This window comes from Harpia harpyja, chromosome 11 (genome assembly GCF_026419915.1).
Source record: "Harpia harpyja isolate bHarHar1 chromosome 11, bHarHar1 primary haplotype, whole genome shotgun sequence".
In the NCBI taxonomy this organism is placed as follows: domain Eukaryota; kingdom Metazoa; phylum Chordata; class Aves; order Accipitriformes; family Accipitridae; genus Harpia; species Harpia harpyja.
In genome coordinates, this window is record NC_068950.1 from 8,475,481 (window position 1) to 8,496,181 (window position 20,701).

General features: G+C 48.2%; 1 protein-coding gene across 1 annotated transcript; it reads left to right on the forward strand.

Moving 5' to 3' along the window:
• The first annotated feature begins 2,573 nt into the window (after positions 1 to 2,573).
• Positions 2,574 to 20,680, forward strand: SCYL3 (SCY1 like pseudokinase 3). The gene is made up of 14 exons (XM_052800322.1): positions 2,574 to 2,650; positions 6,345 to 6,636; positions 7,166 to 7,351; positions 8,045 to 8,158; positions 9,143 to 9,199; positions 9,944 to 10,046; positions 10,644 to 10,755; positions 11,447 to 11,524; positions 13,713 to 13,852; positions 14,597 to 14,784; positions 15,321 to 15,492; positions 17,363 to 17,506; positions 18,113 to 18,849; positions 20,235 to 20,680. Exons 2-14 carry the CDS (start codon positions 6,472 to 6,474, stop codon positions 20,295 to 20,297), a joined length of 2,259 nt encoding a protein of 752 aa, XP_052656282.1. The 5' UTR covers positions 2,574 to 2,650; positions 6,345 to 6,471; the 3' UTR covers positions 20,298 to 20,680.
• Positions 20,681 to 20,701: the final 21 nt, after the last annotated feature.

Sequence of the window (20,701 nt, forward strand, 5' to 3'; positions counted from 1 at the left end):
GACAGCGACTGCACCAGAGACTGCTGGACAACACTCCCCAGCTGTCCTTCTAGACCTTACAGGCTCTATTCCATAGATGTGCTTTTTGCTCCATCCTGTTCTACAGTTACTAGCTTTCTGTGTCTCCACTCTGCCAATCCTTTCTTGCTCAGTCGACTTAATCAGTTACAAACCTAATGAGGCACTTGCTAAGAGCTCTGTAATCCTGCTAGTTCCCTGTCTACTCTTTCTTCTTCTGCCCTTGAAAGAGGAAGGGGGTTCACACCTACCTCGTTAGGTCCTGAGTTACTCTCTGGAGGAGCCTAAGTTGGCTGTTCTTAGGAAAGTCAAATTGCAAAGCTTGAAGGACAGAAGCCCAGCTCGTGTGTTCGTACAGCACCTAGCACAATAGGGCCCTGAGCAGGGCGCGCGCCTCAGTACCTCTTCAGTTTGTATGCAACAATGGACTCGCACTGGAAAAGCAGATAAAGGGAAGGAGTGCCTCTCCACAGAGGCAGTCCTGCAAAGTAAATACACCGTAAATGATGCAGAGCAGGCACAGTTTGCTTTTCTTTTCCTGAGAGTCATGTGAATTACACCACAGCCTGAAGCTGGAGCTAATTGCTGTGAGTTGAAATCAGTTGTTGCTTATTAAGAATTTTTTGTCTTTACCTACAGTTGTTAAGCTCTTCCACTCTTCTGCCTTTCCCCTGCCACACACGCACACAGAGGACATACACACTTAAGCCCTTGAATAAACTGTGGTGAGGAATGTCCACAGTTCCCCCTATTTTGCACTTTGGGGCCAGGGTCTTTTGGCATCACTGTTCCATTTGCGCCAAAGACTTCAGCTCTTTCCTGCCTTTGAAAGAGGGAGGGAGCATATCTGAACGTCATTTTAGTTTCTGTTCCTGTGTACATTATGTCAATATGTGACATACTTTGCCTCACACACCACGTATGACCCATTCTACTTCCCTGCACCCTCCTCCTCCTCCCATCATCTTTCTGCTTTATTTAAAAGGACTCAGATCATCCCGCTGCCAGCGGAGCAGACTTCTCCTAGCACTCTGCCCCTTTGTTCACCCTGACATGCCAGCTTACAGACCTCCCAGCGCACAGTCGTAGAAGAAAGTCTTCCTCTTTGCTTGCCTAAACAGATCGTGAAGCTCAATTGAACAGAGTTTGGCTGTGGATCTGAGCGGACCCCTTTTTCTGTCCAGATACCTGTGGCTTTGTTGTGCTAGAGGGACTCCAGCATAACCGAGCCACTGGGCAGTGGACCTTGTCGGTGGGAGTATCTGCACGGTCCACGCTCTGGGCATGGACTGGAAGGCTTTGCTGAAGAATACACTCTACAACGTTCATGCCAGATTTGACAGGACAAAATTTAATGCAGGCTAAACTGGTGGAGTTTGGTTACTAAAGAAAACCAAGTAGTTAGCAAGGCTTAGACCACCTTTGTTAAAACACACTGCCATTGCCATTAAATCTTTGTCTAGACATGGCCACGGGTATGGGGTGTGCTGCTGGGCCCTGCTCGCTCTAAGTGTTAGGTTCAAAGTGATTGAGCAAACCACATCCTAATGCCCTGGCGCTGCGTGAAACTGGAATAACATTGGTGATATGAAAATAGTGTGTGAAAAGCCCAGACCTCCCACTGCACTATAGTAATTCCTTTCAACGTTCGTTCTGCTGTCCAAGAAACTCATGTGAAATCTCTCCCCGGAGTCACTTTACTCCGCAGCACAGAGAGCAATTAGTTTTAATGGCATTAAATAGATCTCCTTATGATGCACGAGTTACACCACGAAAGCAAACACGCAGGGCTTGGGGCGATGGCGCAGGGCAGTGTGCGAGACAGACCACCTGCCTCGCGTATGCAGTTTTCACCCTGTCGCCCGCCCTTTATTTAGGCTGGTCGGGAAGCTATTGCTCGATTCCCTCCCTGTAGCCGTGGCGCGGGGGCTGAGCGGGGAAACTGTGGAAGGAAATTGGCTCCCTGAATGCCGCCGGGGGACAGGAGGCCGCCCTGCGTTCCAAGGAAGGAGACACCGACTCCCCAAGCGCCCGAGACCCATAAATCACAGGCAGCACGGCTCGTTTCCACACAGCAAAGGAGGCTCAGGCGCAGGGTCCGTCCTGCCCACCGCGCCGGAGGCACCGAGCGGCAGAAACGGAGGATGGGGCTGGCGGGGGGCACAGCCCGGCCGCTGCTGTGGGGCCTGGACCGCAGCGCAGGCAGGAGCGGCGGGGCTGACCCCAGCACAGGCTGCGCGCAGGGGTGGGCTGCGGCTCCCGCCGGCGGGAATTCGGTTGCTGCCACGATTCCCGAGGGGCTGGGGGTGCCGGCAGACGCGGGCCGAGAGCGAGCTCGCCGCCGCTACGGAGCGGGGGCGGCCTGAGGGGAGAGACTCGCCCACAACCAAAATGGCCGCCGCCGCTTCGCGGGCCGCGCCCTCGCGCGAGAGGACCGTCCTCCCGCCCGTTTCGCCCAGACCCGCCCGCCGCCAGGGGGCGCGCAAGGCAGGTGGCGGTGCTCCGCCCGCCCCACTCGAGGGTGGGCCGCTGCCGGAAGCGCGAGTCGGCGGCCGCGCTGTGAGGGAGGGAGCGGCCGGCGGGGCCGAGGCGGCACCTCCCCCTCCCCCCACCCTGGGCCGGCGGGGAGCAGGTGGGGAGGGGGCGTTCGGGGGGGGGGGGGGAGGTAGCGGGGGGTGACAGGGGCCGATGGCGGAGGCAGGTAGTGGAAGGTGGCAGGGGCTAATGGCGGAGGCGGTTGATGAGGGGCTGGCGGGGCTGGGGCGGGGGGGGAGGCGGTGAACGGGGACGACCGGGGCTCCGCTCCGCCACCCTCCCCAGGGCGCCGGCGGTCCCGGGGACGCGGTGGCCCCGTCTCCCCCCGCGCCCGGGCAGTGCCCGGCCTCTCCCCGGCGGTGCCCTGCGGGACGCGGCATGGCGGCCGGGGTCGGGGCCGGGGCTGCGGGGCCGGGGCGCGGGCACCGGCCGGGTCGGCTGCTCGGGCTGCAGCCGGTGCCTCCGGCCTCGCTCAGGACGGGTCCTGCCGGCCGGCTCGGAGAAGGGTGACGCTGCCCGCCCCTCCCTGCGGGTGTTGGTAACTCGCAGTAGGGTATGCGGCCGGGGCAAAAGCTCGGTTTCCTGGGGGGAGGGGGGGGAGGCAAATGCCGCCTTGGTGACTGTAGTTGTTTTGAGTGCGCTGTAGGCAGCGGCGTTGTTCCCGGCAGCTGGTCTTACGCTGGTGTTCCTCGGGGAGCCCTCCGCGTTAAAGTGCGTGCTCTTTCCCCGTGCCCGGTGCCCAGGGCTGAACCGTCCTTCAGAAGGTGCAGTAAAACCACGCTTCCTTTCCCAGAGAGGCCGTTGCCTATTGATCGCCCTCCTGCCTGCACAAGGTGCCCGCTGGACGTTTGCAGTTGCCGTGTTGGGAAACTTCTGGCTTTGGAAGCAAAGCTCCCATCACCTCTGACAGCGGCTTCCAGGAGGCTCTGCTGGCAGGGGAGTCGGTGGGCAGGGCAAGTGGAAAGCCGTGAACCACCTCGCTCTCAGCTGTGGAGTGACAGGGCTTAGTGTGTGTGTGTGTTTCAGGTGGATACCTCATACGCCGGGTGTTACCACTCCAGAAAGAAGCTAAATTGAAATTCCAACTCTTAACACTGTTTATGGTAGCAAACCCAAATTGTTCTTAACTACCGGTCCCTATGTCTTTCACTGCTGGGCTCCTTTCCATCTCAGGGTGCACTGTGTGTTACATCTAGTGTTTGTGTTTACGGTTTATTGAAAATAAGACATTAAAGGGTTCTAATGCAGGTAATGCTCTCAACCCACAAAGCATATGTGGTCCTTATGCAGTGTAGTTGTGTGACTGACAGTTTATTTTAGCATCAGAAGAGTTCTTCCACGGGCTTTGGCCACACCCAGGCGTACATCTTCGCAAATGCTTTTGCCTGCTGGAGTTTCAGTAGCCAACATGTTTTGAAGTGCTGTGAAAAAGAAAAGAAACCAAGCGATAGTTTTGTGGAGCTGACGTGTTCCTGAAAAGTGTGGCTCGTGATTCTGCAGGCTGCTCTTGCTGCTTGGTTGTTGGAAGCTGCTCGCTTGAAGGTGCTTGGCGTTTGATACCGAGAGTTGCTGGGCTCCTCCTGAGAGGCAGTTACCTGGAGTGGGGGATGCTTGTTTGGAGCTGGTTGTCGTACAGTGGCACTTGAGTAGATCGCAGTTATTTGGATTACTCTGATGTTACAGTATTTCTGAACTGTGGGTGTCTCTGCAGCCAAATTTGTAACTGGTGAGTATGTCCATATGTGTTTGGAAGAACGTGAGGCACTAGGTCAGCTCAGATACTTTGAGCTGTCCTATGTAAAATCTGACTGAGAAATAATTAAAGCAGTGCTAGCAACCAAAGCAAAGCTGAAAAGAGCGCAGATAAAAGCACTCAGCTGTGCCCAGGAGGAGCAGCCAGTGCGGTTGCACACACAGGTGTGGAAGGTTAACCTGGGGTGAGCCAGAGCAGAGCTCCCAGGGACCGGCTGGAGAGGAAGCCCTTCACCTTGGGGCAGCGTGAATCCTTTTGTGCCAAAGAGTTCACAAGAAAGTTGTTTTTAGAAATGTGTGTAACTGCTGCATTGTGTTTCCTTTTCACCTGCTAGCCCCTCTGTGTGGTGCTGGGAAGCTGCAGTTTAGACTTCTATAGCTTTCCCTTTATTTCATAAAGGTCACATTAAAGGAATCGGTACTGAAGAGGTGCAGAGCCATCCCTGACACTAGAGGGGAGAAAATGAGAGGAAGTTGTGTGTTCTGTAGTTAATTCAGCTTTAGATTTTAGGTGGATCAGGACACAGAAGCTCAATTTAAAAAAAAAATCCAAAACAAACCTACAATTTCAGGCTGTAGTGGTTGTATAATCTGGATGGTTAAGGTCTGTTCACATCAAACAGTTAAGAGCAGTAATGTGTTCTGGTTCCCATATCTAATATGTTCATAGGGTTCATTCCTCCCAGCAAGAAGCACATCTAGAGTGGTAGCTACCTGTTTGTTACAGAAGTTAGCTAACAAAGGTAATTAAGTGATGCGTGAGAAAGGATTTGTATGAAGTCTATTAAAAAGGGAGCATTCTGCTCCTTCCCAGTGCTTTTGTTGACTAGTGGGTTGTGCAACTGGCATATTTACATTTAGTAAAAACATCAGATCATAAGGTGTTTAAATATAGGACACTTTGGGGGAAGGGGGGGGGGAGGCAATCATTTATATAATTAATTCTTAACTGAAGCAGTGAAGAGAAGCCAGGAAACCCTAACAGACCAGCACTCTCTCCAGAAGGCTCCCAGCACTGCTGACCTTGGAGCTCCTGGGGGGGCTTGAACTAGAGAAGCGGGAGAGGGGCCAGAGCAGCAGCTTTGCTGGAACAGCTTTATCGGGGAGCTGGGAGACTCCTGTGTTGTTGCCTTCCTGAAGTCTCGAGTCATGGCTTGAAACAACCACCATAAAGCGATTCTCCAGTTGCAAAAAATGCTTGGGGGTGGGCAATTCTTTTTCCCCACTTTTCCTGACAACTGAGGTTTTGCTCTCTCCTTCTCTTATTACTGAAGATTCTTTGCTAACTTCTGTATACAGAGCAGTATTTGGGGTCTCGCCCATAGCTTGTGATCACAAGCCTGATTACAGAGCATATGTTCGGTCAGTGTTTTCTAAAAGAGCCTCTGTAATCAGCGTGTTTGTTTTACCAGTTTTGTGTGTGAGGAAGCAGAATAAAAATCTGTGTCAGTCTCTTCCTGAAAGAGACTGTGGGAAGAAGGAAGAGTTGGCAGGCAGATGGAATATTTGTCAGATGGAGAGAAGGTAATCCAGGGGTGAAAAGCGTGCCGCTAGAGGAGGTTACCTGACTATAGCTTCACTGAAATCCTCTGTGCCTTGGAGAATTGAGGAATACCTGCTTTTAGGAAGGCCGAGGGCTCCTTGTGCCCTAAGGTGGTGACAATCACGGTTCCTAACTGCTGACGGTACTTAATCTGAATTAAACCTCTGGAGTAGGTGTCTGCATGACTGCGGGTATTCGTGGAACCTGGTTTTGGTGGATTCTTGGTTTGGTAGCCAGTTCAAGGACTAGTTGTGGACGCTGTACTGTCTGTTCATCTGTGTGTCAGAGCTGGTGATGTCTGGTGGTGATGCTGACACAGATGCCAGCGCAGTCCTAGCTCCACAGCTAGAGAGCTGCTTGCTTGTTGATCTGAACCCTTTTGTAGACATCTGGTTTCCTTCACAAAATAAACAATGGGGATTTTATTCTTGTCCTTAAACTGAAGGAGAGGATACTGGCAGGAGGAGGTTCTTCATGGCTGTTTCGTGCTTTGCAGAAAATGATTTGAAGGTGAGCTGGACGGTGCCCGCTGGAACTAAATCTGTCTGAAAAAAATCTTCCTCCACCCAAAGGCCTGTTTGTCATCAAAAGGGAACCTCTACAACGGCCAAACTCTGCAAGTGATGGGCTCGGAGAACAGCGCTTTAAAGAGCTACACACTAGAAGAGCCACCGTTCGCACTGCCAACTGGACACACAATTTATCCGGCTGTGCTGCAAGATGGCAAACTTGCTTCGGTCTTTGTGTACAAGCGAGAGAATGAAGATAAGGTTAATAAAGCTGCCAAGGTACTGTAGAGAGCGTGCCTGGGACAGACTTGTCAGAGCTGTCCCTCCTTTTTCTTGGAGGGGTGGGAATCAGTTAATGAGGGTCAAACCCTTTGGGGAGTAAGGGCAGGAGAAAAGGTCAAAGTTGACCCTGGCTGCAAACAGCTGCTGTGCAGGGGGGAAAAGGGGATCTGCAGCTGTGAAGCTCATCGTGCACTGCATGATGCAAGCAGTGGTGGGAAGCGATGTTCAGATAGCAATACCTGCATTATGTTGCAGAGTACTGGTCTCTTCCTGCGGATATAAGTCAGAGGGTCTTTCTTGGGTGGATCCTACCCAAAATACTGTCTTTATTCTGTGTAAGACTTTGTATCTAGATGTATTACAAAAAGTTCTGTAATAAGTGAGTGAGTGTGCTGAGTGCTTGCTGAGGAGCAGGTAGGGGCTGTCTAAGTGCAAGCAGAAAACATGGCTAAAAGTGCAAGGCTAAGCTCTGCAGCCAAAAGGGATGCCTTGGATGAGATTTAACAGATGTCTTTGTTTCTGGAAGCACCTGAAAACCTTGCGCCACCCATGCCTTCTGCGCTTCCTCTCTTGTACTGTGGAAGCAAATGGAATCCACCTGGTTACAGAACGTGTGAAGCCTTTGGAGATGGTCCTGGAGATGCTCTCTTCCGCAGAAATCTGCGCAGGGATCTACGACGTGTTGCTGGCACTCATCTTCCTCCATGACAGGGTAGGTACCGCCTGCAGCAGCCATCAGGCTTTGGTGGGAACCAGATGAAATGTGACAGGAGAGTGTTGTATCTGGGCTTGCCTGGATGACTGTCTCATTCCTAGTTCCTCACAAAAAGACAAACACACACCCCGCCGTTCTTTGGGGCTGAAACTGCTAAAATCATTGGCTGCTTTGTAGGAGGAAGGGTGACTGAAAATGCTGTGGGTTTTGGAAGTAAGGGAGCAGTTCTCAATTTGTGAATTGACATCTGCTTGCAGTGCTTCTTACTTTAGTGAAATGGGATTGCTCAGCCTTCATGATGGCATTCATTTACATGTTGCCACATGGCAAGAGATTGGTGTCACTGCTCTCGTGTTTTGGCACTGTGTGTTTGTCCAGGACTGCAGTTAAATCTCAGCTCAGGCTGTAGCTTTTGGGCTTTGTGTTCATAGTTGGAAGTCTTCTCTGGATTTACAGTTGCATTGCAAGGGCTGTGACAATTGGAGCTTTGTTTACTCTAAAACCCCAGCCCTTCTGCCTGATACCTGCTAGTCACCTATAAAATCCCAAAGGACCTTTAGAGTTGTGTGCTTTTTGGCAGCTTCTCCTCAGCTCCTTGCAGCACGTAATTAGTGCTGATTAAGATTTTACATCTTCATCTATCCCCAAGTCTGTTATCCTTTTTTTTGTTTGTTTGTTTGTTTGTTTTAGGGAAACCTAACGCATAACAATGTCTGTTTGTCATCTGTGTTTGTAAGTGAGGATGGGCACTGGAAGCTGGGAGGAATGGAAACAGTCTGTAACTTCAATGAAGCCACCCCAGAGGTAAGAGCCAAGCGAAGTGCACCCTCTGATGCCTGGGAGAGGGCTCCTGGCCTGCTGAAGCTGGCTATCTATGGATGTGAAGGCCCAAGTCCTTCCAGTTATCTGAATTTACTATTAAGCGTGTTGGCTCACTTCCAGCTCTGACCTGAATCTTTGCTCTAGGGACACCATAACTATAAACTACAACATCTACACAAACAGAAACTAATTCCTCATTAGCCAAAAAGCAGCTACTTTTTTAAGGGAGGCTGCTGGCTGCAGGGTAGGTTAAGACCAGGGAGAGCGAGAAATCTTCGCTCCTCTGCACTGATTTAACAAACTGAAAAAAAAAAAGCTTTAGTGTGAAGCAGGAAGATCCAGGTTGAGATGAATCAATAAGGAAAATTATTTCAATGACTCCTTAGGTTTTGCTGCTGGCATCTTCATTGCTTGTTACTGGTCTTAGCACAGAAATGCCTGGTTTGATTTCTGCTGCGTGCTGTGCAGAGTCATTGCTGCAGCCTGGCACTGTGTTGTAAATGTATATTGCCTTTTCTCCCAGAGGATCTACAAATCCTTCACAAACTGTATTGAATGTCCCTGGCGTGTATAACCTTTCGGAAGTGATCAGGCAGACACGCAACTGGTGTGCATGGCGGTGCACAACAATGCAAAGAGCATGGCTGTAAAACCTCACTGCTAAAGCTCATGAAATCCTTTCCCCGTCCAGATGGAGCATGCGGGACGGTAGGACTGAGGACTAAAGGGATGAGGTGGCCGTGATGCCCTGAAGTTGCTTTCTGTCAGCTTGTTGCTTCACACCTGGTCCATTTGTGCTTCCCCTCTGGGCAGAGCAAAGTGCAGCCTGCCCTCGGTGCCAGCTGAAGGGGCAGGAGCAGACCTCCTGCCGCACGCTCAGCCCTGTCCTGCGGGGAGACCCTACCTCTGCTGCTTGGCACAGATAAGCAATCGAGGCAGCTCATGTCTCCCCTCTTCTCCTTCCAGTTCCTCTGTCATGTCAAGTCGGTACGAGACCAGTCGTGCATCCCTTGTGAGGAGATGGTGAGTAACATTGCTCGCTGGAGGAACTTCTTGCTGGCAACAAATAAAAGTGCAATGTTCGGGAAATAGTTTTCATTCACATGTTTTATTTTCTTATGCCTCAATGGGAGGAAGTGGTTATTGGATAATATCTGAGGTTTACTCTCTTCCTTTATTCCCCCTTCTGTCCCATCCCTGGTTTGGGAATGGTGTTGGGCACAGGGACGTGAAATTCTGAATGAGGAGTGATGGGACAGCAGGTTCTCATAATATTTTTCAAAAACTTTGCGTTGCAGCTTTAATGCTTCTAAATCACCAAAGCTTTGCAAAAATTACAGAGTAGTTGCTGAGAATTCCCAGATCACTGTGGTCACATGGTTGTGTAGCTCTCCTAACAGCCTGTTTTTTCACTTGTTAGTCACCTCCTATCCATTAAGCATCCTACGAGTTGCTTATGCTAAAAGAGCACTCTTTCTCTAATTATCACCTGTTTCCATAGAAATGCTGAAAGGTGTTGACCTGCAATTGCTGCATGCATTCATCAGGGAATCATTTCGTCGTGATGTAGTTGCTCCTTTGGGTTATAAATTCCCCCGTGGAGGTTTTTTTAGCATAATATTCTACTTGTAGGATACTCAGTGGAGCTTTGGTGCTATAAAAAAAATTGGAGAGTGTATATAGCGGGGGGCGGGAATAGAAACTCATGGAAACTACCAAGTATTTCATAAACTCATGCTTTACTGATCTTTTGGGGTTTATTTTCAGTCTGCAGATTTCAAAATTCTGCCCAACAGCTATGGGCACGCAAGGGATGCCTACGCGTTTGGAACAATGGTTGAAAATCTCCTGACAGTCCTAAATGATCAGGGTAAAGAATGACACGAGTTTATTTTGCTATCCACAGGCCTCTGTAGCTTATTCCTTGCGCGTGTCGAGCTATTTGCCTGTTGTTGCAGCTGGCAGATTTGCTACAGGTTCGGTGGCCATTGTTGTTCTTTGTGTTTGCTAAGTTAAAATGCACACCTCGGCTTCTCCTGTATTCCCCTTTTGCTGCATTTGAACATGGTCAGATGTGGCTGCAGGTCACCAGCCCGTGTAACACGAGCACTCCCAAACTTGCTCTGCAGCAGTCAGAGGTTCGCTTGCTCCTGCCCCACCAGCTGCCTTCATCAAGGGTTACGGACATGGGCACATGGATGTTGTGTACCACAGCTGAGCGGGGGCTGCTGCCTTCTGGCAGAGGGGGAGCAGGAAGCTTCCTGGGAGGACAGTAGCACTCCTTGGTGCCCCAATAGCCAAGCAGCTTAGGAAGAGAAATGGAAATGCTCTTTCCCCTTTTAGGGTCAGATATGAGCAAGTTTGCTATCAAATAGAGCTAAAAAGTTGTTGGGAGGGTGGAGGACTCCTGAACATCACTTGTTCAGTGTTGAGAGAGAAATCTAACTGTAGGTGCTCTGGATTTCAGTTTCAGCAGATATTCTCTCCAGCTTTCAGCAAACCTTGCACTGTACACTGCTGAATCCAGATCCAAAGTGTCGTCCACCACTGTCCAGCTTAGTGTCTCACGAGTTCTTCAGGTAAGGAAAGGAATATCCTGCCTCTCTTGGTATGTCTTGGTACTGCTTATTTCTGTGTTGCAAATGTGTTGATTTTGTGAAGGTGTGTTACTTATCAGATGGGAAGTGCAGACTTAATCCCTACCTCTTACAGGGATCTTTGACAAAAGCTTCTTAAATTAAGAAAGCATTATCAGCCTTCCAAATGAGGTGCTGCGCTAGCAGTGGTGACAGAAGCATGCCCCTTAGTCACACACAGTCAGTTGGACCTCCCCAAGCGTGTGGGAGGTGGTGGGAAATGCTCTAGAAAATACAGTCATTAGTGATACCACTGGAGCAAAGCAGGCTCCGAGATAATCCACAAAGAGCTGTGTTTGCTGTCACCTGAGTGCTTCTCTGGGTGGTGGCATTAGTGAAAGGTGGCACTTGGTTCTGCTCATTGCCCTGGTAAGGTGGTCAGAGGTGGCTGATGCCGTGTTGCCCCAGGTCTCCACGTGAACTGCTGACTTCAAAGTGCAGCACTGTGGAGATGCAGCTTTCGGGTAACTGGTCACATCTCCGTGCTGGCGTTCTTGGCCCACCGGCTTTTGACTCGTATCCCTCTGTCTAGTTCTCTCTGATAAATGAAAGATGGGGATTTGCAATCTCTTAGTTGTGGGTGGTTTAAGCATCAATAAGGATCACACTTTACAGCCTACATTTTTGTGCTTAGGAATGATTTTCTGGAAGTTGTGAATTTTCTGAAGACCTTAACACTAAAGTCTGAGGAGGAAAAAACTGAATTTTTCAAGTAAGTGAAGGAACTATGATCTGGAAGCTTCTTATTTCAGAAATACTTCTGACAAATGGGATTGTGGGGGGACCTGGGAAGGCTAGTGGCTGGAGAGGTAGTTCCTCAGGTGGCAGATTTTGATTGCTTTGGTCCAACATTGTTTGCTCTGTAATATTTTGGGTACTCCAGCCAAAGTAATGAAAGCATCAAAGAGGAAACTCTTCACTCCCTCCTTTCCCAATTTCTTGTGAATGGTTTGGTGTTTGGGAGGAGCGGTACCTGCTGGGCTCTGCATCATTCTGATACTTGCCAGCCTCCGGAGTGACGCTGTGCACAGCCGTATGGACAGCAGTGATTTTACCTGCTAGACCAATTGCTGTCGCTGGAGAATCAGTCACACTGGACTGTAGTGACATACATTGCTTAAGGGCTGCTTTTCTGAATCACATCTGCTTGCTAGCAGCTGGGTTGAACTCCTGCAGGGCCAAGAACAGAAGCTTTCCCAGGAGTACAGGAATATCAAAAGGAAAGAATGTTTCCATTGCTCATGTTCTAATTGAGTTATTACACTTTGTGGGGCATAATGTTGATGTTACTAGCAGAAGTTAAATTATTCAGGTTCTCTTCCACCCACTTTAGCAGCAGTGTCCCATCTCCCACCACACCACGGCTAACCAGGAATCATTTGGAAAGCCCATTCATGTGCTGTAGTGTTGCAGTAGAGGAGGGAGTGTGGCCTAACAGCTCGTCTACTCAAGCTCTGTTGAACAGCTCCTCACTGGAGCTGTCCTGGGGTCCTGTTGCTTTACACAAAGGCTATCTGCCCGGTTTCAAAATGCTCTAAAATATCAGAGCCCTTCTTTTAATGTGCTGGAAAAGAAGAATCTTTCCCTTGCCTTGTTCTTAGAAGTAGCTTTATTTTAGATGCAACTTTGCTAAAAAGGGAAATCTAGCTCCAGGCACCTCTTGAGGCTGCAATTTTTTTCCGTTTAGGCAGATCTTGTAAACTGCTAATAAGAGAGATTTCAGTAAGACAAGTTGTGTGAATTAACCTTGTGGTGCTAGCCCTGTCAGGGTAAAGCTGTTGGCTGTAGTGGTTGTCTCAGCTGCAGTAGTGCAGCATCTGCAGGAAATCCTATTGTCATGGTCCCGAAGAAGTTTTCTGTAAGGGAAGCTTCCATGTAGTCATGGCATTATCTGGGCCTGAAAAAGAGAGAAGGTGAATTTTTCTTTCTTCTTCCATATAAAAGAGCCTTGGTGTTCCTACAGAGCTGTTTTTCCTGCCTGTTTTATACTTCTGTCATCACCATCAGCGGTAACACTAGTTTGATTTCACTAGTTTGAGACTAAGTGGAGGAAATAAGAGGAGAAAGGGGATCTTAGCAGGAGCATTCAGAATGGTTCCCACTGTCTCTAACAGCAGTGTTTACTGAGGGAGGGAGTGAATACTTCTCTTAAAAATATGGCAGTTGCCCCTTTTATGAGGCAGAGGGGCTTTCACAGCATGTGCACTATTGCTCTTAGTCTCCTCCAAGCCTAGAGAAAAGCAGTAACTGTTACTGATATTTTAAAAATTAAAATCCTACAAGGAAGAGCAGTTGCACAAAACCAAACTCTGTGACATAAATAAATAAACCCAGCCCATACCCTGGCCACCTCTAAAATGTATTAGATAGAAGTGGTTTCAAAATGGGATTCCCTTTTTGCAAGGGAAAGTTCCCTTGTGTGGTGGGTACAACAGCCTTTTCTCAAGCAGTAGGAAAATTCTTGCCATGCACCAGGCTGTGGGTTGAGAGGACAAATCTCTTCTGCAGTTTTAACGCCATAGCACTTCATGGGAGATACCAGCCCTGAGGCAGTTTGATGCCACAGCAGTGGGCAGCTTCTCAGAGGGGGAAGTCTTCATGTGCCAGCTGAAGGTGCGGTGGTGCTTCTGGATGTGCTTGTGACAGCCTGTGATCCGGGTGTGGGGTTTTACAGGACGTGTCTCTGGCTCCTGTTTTGTGTTACCCTTGCCTGAAAGCCTCAGGCAGGAGCAGAGCCTTGTCCTTCTAGGTTAGAGTGCACGTAGAGTGAGAGACTGTGATGGGATGCTGTCTCTAGGAGATGAGGCAGACACAAAAAGAGGGGAAAGCGATATTAAGGGAAACAGTCATAAATGCATGGAAGGCTGTCTTGATACTAATCTCTCTCTCCTGGAACACAGATTCCTGCTGGACAGGGTGGCTGGCTTGTCAGAGGAGCTGATAGCATCACGGCTGGTGCCTCTTCTACTCAATCAGCTCGTGTTTGCAGAACCTGTAGCTGTCAAGAGTTTTCTTCCTCATCTGCTGGGTCCAAAGAAAGGTGACCTTTCAATACTTTCTCTCTTCGCAATTATTACTGACAAGTTTGGAATTAATTCAGAGTGGTCATTCCATTGAATCAAGGGAATAGTGGTGTTTGACCAGAACAAATACTGTAACATACAGAACCGGAAAGGACAGTTATGTGTGCTTCCCCGTTTCCAGTACTTTCCACTGCTCTGCTGATACTGGGAGGAGAATTAGGAATTGCCTGGGCTCTTTCCCAGGTTTATGTGTCACCCCAGCCTCCCACCCCGGCTTTCCCAGTGGCTCACTGCGTATGTCCCTGTCTCGCTTTTGCCCTACCCTGCCCCCCCTTTTTTCTTCTGCCACTGCACTCATTCTCCTGTAAGGGTGCTCAGTCTCTTCTCCTTTCCTCTGCAAGAGGTGTTCAGCATGTCTTGCTGGATCCCCAACTATCTCTGTCTCTGCTTTGCCTCCCATCTCTTTAAAGTTTTTCCTAAATAGCTACTGGTGTTTCAGCCAAGTAATACCTGTCTTGTGACTGTTTGACCTTCAGTGTTCAAGAGCCATTGCTGTTAAGCAACAGCCACTGGCACTGCTGCCTCTCCTCCCTCCCATCTCTGATGTCCCAGGCAAGCTGTGTTGGCAGCTGACAAAGAATCAGACCTGGCAGTGGGGTGACACTGTAGATCTCAGCTGTGATGGTTTCTCAGCGAGCAGATTTTGGCTGGGCTGTCCCTTGTTGAAGCAGCCTTTTCCCATCTTCACCTCTCTTTCCTAGAGCAAACTGGAGAAAGCCAGACCAGCTGCCTCCTGTCGCCAGCCTTGTTCCAAATGCATGTCATTCCTGTGCTGCTGAAGCTATTTGAGGTTCACGAGGAGCACGTTCGAATGGTGTTGCTGTCTCACATTCATGCCTATGCAGAACTGTTCTCTCGGGAGGAGTTGAAAAACATCATATTGCCACAGGTTAAGGACAGCAATATGCAGTATTTCCTAGAATATGCGATTTCTACTGCTCGGGTTGGTTCTTAGCTCAAAGTTAGAATCTCATAGTGCTGGCCACAAACAGTTTGCAACCTCCTTCTATACAAGCCCTAACCCTTACACCCCATCCCGATCTGGAGTACTAGTTTTGTTCCAATGCCCTCTGTCACGCACACCACTTGTGCCGATACCTGTCGGCCTTGACTGGCAGCCTCCCAACGAGAGACCATGTTTCTGTTTCACATCACAGCTGTCAAGATTGGAGGAGTGATGTCTAAGCTCAGGGCGCCTTGGTGTTAGGTCCCAGTGCTCGCCAGGCACTGGGATCAGCCACTCTCTTTAGCTTGTAACACAAAGTGGAAGGCTGATTTTTATGCTACAGAATAATGTCCAGTATCTACTGAGAGCTGTGGGAGATCATAGGAATGAAATGTGCTGCAAATATAACATTTAAAGGGGAAAGAAGTGAAAAAGCAGAATTTTCTGTTCTTGGTAATGTTGTTATGTTCTTGGTGTAGGTATTGCTGGGCCTTCGAGATACCAGTGACTCTATTGTTGCGATAACACTGCACAGCTTAGCAGTTCTCGTCTCCCTGCTTGGACCTGAAGTAGTTGTAGGTGGAGAAAGAACGAAGATTTTCAAAAGCTCTGCGCCAAGTTTCATGAAAACTGCTGATCTCTCCCCTGAAGGTAAATGATATGGTCAGAGTGCTCTTGGGATTCTTGCCCATTCTGTCCAAGCAACATAGGCAGAATTTCTTGGACGATTAATCTGTTGCTGTTGACAGGTTAATTGAAAAAAAGCTAATTTGCAGCTAAATTTCAATTCTAAATTAGGTACAGTTTGCAGATACAGAATTGATATCAGAAGAAGAGTTATGTGAAAGTATTTTAAATGTAGGAAATATATGGAAAAAAACTTAAAGGAAGAAGAGATTTAAGAATCTCTAAGTAAAGGAGATTTGTTAAGTGTGTGTGTTTGTCTTTGGTGGAAAAACCATGTTGCCCTTCTAAAGGACTTGCGTACTTATCCAGATAGTTGTTTAATATTCCCATGTCCTTCATGTTTTTAAAAATAGTAAATCTCATCCTCTTCCCCCAATTTCTATTCATAGACTGGAAAAGGAATACGAACTTCCCTATTTTCTCAGCTCTCAGGAGGCTTTTCAGCTAATCCAAATGAAGACAGTAGTCCCTGCACCTGCTAGATAACTTGGAACCAAGTGTACCAAGAGAAAGCTTTTCTGGATATTGAAACTAAGAATGCTTATAACTGGAGGGAAGAATCAGCATTTGTTCTACTTTAGACACATAGATACCAAATGAAATGCATGATAGAGCTCAATTTAAGTATAATGTTTTCTTCCTGATGGTGTGTGTACCAACAGCTACCACCCTTTATTAAAATCTGTGGATGGCTCGTTGCATTATTTTTCTTTACATTATTGATTTAGTAGACTATAGTAAATAAGCCCCTTTGGATTGCATGCTAAAGCCAGGTTTATTTTTCAGAAGATATTTAAAATTAGACCTGATTTAGCTATTGACAACAAAAAAAACCCCTTTCTCCTCAACAGTGTGATGACCTGCAAAAACCAGTACTAGAGGCTGAACATGTGAGGTTTAATAAGCTGTTTGCTTAAGCCCCTAAAAGGATGTACCTTTTATCAATGGCACTTTGGGGAGGGGGTGGGTTCTGTGTGTTAGTGTCCTTTCCTGTGCTGCAGGCCCTGTGTCTCTGGCTGTGCTGGTAACCCCTAGCCTGGGCAGGCACAGCAGGCAGTGGAAGCAGATGCAGCCCTGGCCCAAGCCATGCTGTTCTGGAGTGGTGGCAATAGGGCCTCACACAGCTGAGGCTGGTGCTGGTGCATCACTGCCACAACTCCCAAAAATGAAGTGGAACTAGGTGCTTGCCAAGCTATCATCACTGGCCCAGGGAAACAAACCTGCCTTGCGCAGCTTCAAAGTGTGGCCTTGACTGCCAACCACCCCACCTCACCTCGGGTGTGGTACAAGGGAGGCTGTCATACAGTCTTCAGGGTAGAGACTCTTGTTCCTGTAAGCTGGTTTGCTCATGTCCAAGCATAAAAGAGGGTTTGTGTAGTTGCATGAGTTTGCTTACGCTTTGAATTGTTGTGACTATCAGTGAGTGCTGTGCTTTTGTGTGAGAGGCAGGTAAACAGAGGATTTGTGATGCCATGCAGTAAAGAAGCTGGGGTTTTGGATCCAGCCAGGTGGCAGACAGCATTTTTTTAAGCATCTGTGCTGATCATAATCAGTTTGTTTGTTGTGTATTTCTTGAAAGAACGTATCAGCAGAAACTGACCATTTACAGTTGCCCAAACTTTGTACTGGCAAGAGCTGCAGATGGCAGGAACAGAGGAGTATTGTGTTATATACAGCTCAAGAGGTGCAGCTGTTGGATTGCTGCACCAGTCTTCATTCAGTATTGCTTGTCAGTGTTGTAAATAAGACCATTGCAATGCTGCGAGCTGTTTCAGCTAAGACTGACAATACACCTTGTGGACCTGGTGTCCTTCCTTTTCTTTTATCGCTGCAGACTCCCCCAGTCATGTTGCAAGCAATCAGAGAAATCAAACCTGTTGGCCCTTGAAGAACAATTCTAGTGTGTTCCCCATCACTGGAAATGTACCTGTCAAGAAGCTTTCTGTGCAACAAGACAATCCACTGGCTTTAAAGACAGGTAAAACTTAGCCCTAGCTCTTCCTTTTTTAGAAATCAAGTGTTCTACAAATGAAGTGTTGCTTGAAAAGATGTTCATTTTCCCCATGTGCTGATCTGAAAGATTCAGTGAACCATGGAAGGTAACAGTGAAGGAAGGAGAGTGTTGACCCTTGACTTCCTAGGGAACAGTTATTTGGGAATCATAATATACACAGACTGCTGGCTGGCTGGCCTTGAATTTCTGTTTCCTTACGGCAGGTTCTCTGCTGTGCTTTTTCACCCCTCCCACAGCTTGGCCGATACGCTGGATTTATAGGTCAGCTCATTCTCTGGCCTCAAAAGCGGACTCAGTTTACTTTCATTGCCTTTTTTCAGTCACCTATTGCTTATCAGCAGTCAGCTTTTATTGTCCCAGGGCTTTGAGATGAATACCCCTCCATTGCAAGCAGGAAGGTGGCCATGCTTTCTAATACAAGAGGAGCTTAGCACTGAAGCATCTTTCAGTCAGCATTACTGGCTTATTTCCATGCTAGGTGCCACCTGTGATGTCAAGGAGGTTTAGGCACAACTCTGTCTCTACACTTGCTCTCTTGCAATGAGTATGTAACACCTTTGTCTTCTATAGGTGAGCATGACACTCAGTCCCCCCTGAATGGAATGCCTGGAAGCATTAATATGCTAGGCAGCAGCAGGAGCTCTTTGACTACCTCTGAAAAGCCAGCAGAGGAGTGGCCAGACTGGAGTGAGCCAGAGGAGACAGAGACTGAGAAAACTGTGAACATTCAAATTCAGCCCCGAGAGCTGCGGGGCAACATGAGACCTTATTTTTCTGAACATGATGTAGATGAGAAGCCTTGGGATGACTTTGAGCCCAGCAGTCCTAGTCCTGAACTGTCCTCAGGAAACTGCCCCACTGTGACACAGGCTGATGCAGTTGAAATGCCAAGGCCTCTGCGAGGTACCCATCAACTGAGCAAAGAATTCAAAAGCCTCAGACTGAGTCCCCCCACAAAGTCCTGCCCTGGGAACAGCTGGAGCAATGTCAAGTGGGATGACCGGGAACAACTAGGAGAAACTGTGCTGCCAAAAATGACCTTTCAGGAAAGGTTGAAGTCTTCATCGGAGTCTGGCCTAGGAGAAGAATTCACAATCAAAGTGAAGAGGAAACCCACACAAGACCCTGAGCTGGACTGGTTTGCTGACATGATCCCAGACATTAAACCTTCTTCAGCTATCTTGATTTTACCTGAAGCGAGGACAGAAGCGGTTGTTCCCAGTCACTCTGGTGTAGTATCCAGCAGAGAAGGTGCCTCCCAGAATGTGCTGTTTTCGTCCAAATTTGCAGCAGCTGATCTTATTGAGGTAAGAAGCTATAGGCAGTGGGGTTTAAATGACTGCACACTTGAGAGGATCCTAAAAGCATGTACATAGCACAACACACTGTTGTAGCACCAGCTGGCTCCTTAATCAGATGGTGGATAAACTGAGGAAGTATCGGCAGCATACGACTGTACGGTTGAGTCTTTACCTATGAATACAAGATGCTGAGCCCTGAATGATGCATCTTACCAGGCACCAGGTAATTCAGTGGGCTGTTACTACAGCAGCGAGAGCTATGTTAAGAAACAGTGAGGGAGTGGGCTTAACTTGTACACTACTAAAGGCACTGACTAAGGAGTTTTAACTCTAGCTTTTAATGTGTGCTGCTGTATCCTGGATGCAAGGACCCTACACTACATTAGGGAGAGTCTTGGTTTGTCGGACAGGTAAAACAAGGCTGGATCCTGTCTGCTGAACAGGCATGGCTCCATGCACAAACTGAAGGGGGCTTTTAAGCACAGAGGATGCTCAGGACTGAGTGTTGCTCCTGGCTCTTCTGGGAAAACCTAACAGCATTGTAAATAACAGATCAGGAAACCAGAACCCTGGACTGTAGAGTAAAGCTTTTTGGGTGCTCTGTTTTCATGAAAGAATAGCTGAGACATTTCTCCATTTCAGATGAACCAGAGGGGTTATAAAACTGCCTTTTTAAGTAAGCAGGTAAATCCCTCTAGCCCCATCACAGAGACTCCAGAGACTGCTTCTGTTTCCTAGGAGGGGAGGCAGCACTCCCAACACTGCCCCCTGAACACATAACTCCATTAGGGAATAGGTGTTGATTTCAAGTTGTTTTGCTAATTCAGTCTCAAGAGAGCTACCACAGGGGTAGCAGGTAGCATGGGGAGAGGAGCCTTGGATGTAAACTGAAGTTGTTTATGATGTTTGAAAATGGCACACTTTTGTGATATCAACCCCATTTGGGGAGGGATTCACGCGCTGTAGTGCAGTCAGTGCTGTGGAGTAGTAGACGAGCTGTGTCAGTGGATGGGTGAGATCAAACTCAGTGTTAGAATAGAGCAGAACAACAGCTCTTTCCTAGGGGGAAAGAAATCATCTAGTTTATAGCATCCTGTTCTTAATGGAAAGTTGTTTTGGTACAACCAGTTCTTGCTTCAATTTTAGGAAAAAAAGGACTCCGTTAGTTTGCTCTTGTCTTTAAGGTAAAGACCTTTTAACTACAAAAGGAAACAAGATAGCTGCAAATACTGGCACTTCATTTTTGAATTGTCAAATTCGGCATTCTGGATGAATGTTTTTCTTGCTCTGCCATCGCAAGCTGCACAGGCTACTGCCTGGCTCCTGTGGCTGTGCTAAGTACAGAAGTACAGTACACGTGCCTTAATGTTGGTAATTTTACGTGATTCTAGGCTGAAGCTGCAGGCTGGGGTGAAGAAGAAGAGTTGAACTGGGAAGATGATACTAACTGGTAATGGGACTGAAAGAGACAAAGGCAATTTATGGTGTGTTGGATTCTGTAAGAGAAGTCGCTGCTTCCCCAATACAATGGATAAGTACCTCAGCACTGCTTTTGCCAGAAGGCAGGCACTTGCTGCAGCAGCCAGCAAGATCCTGTGGGGCCCGATCTCTTGCAATGGATGCTCCTTTCCAGTCTGTGCCAAAAACTGCAGGGGTGAGGCCTGCACTCAAGCAATATGCCCAGCCGTGGTGCGTGCCACTGCTACCGGAAAGAGGAATGGCATGACGGGTGTGTTGGCACTGATGTGCTACTGGAGGCCAAGAGCGGTGTAAGCGATTGTTCCAGAACTCATCCCTGCTCTGAAAAACTGATGACAATAAATGAAAGTCACACTGAGTTCCTTGGTTAATGTGCCTT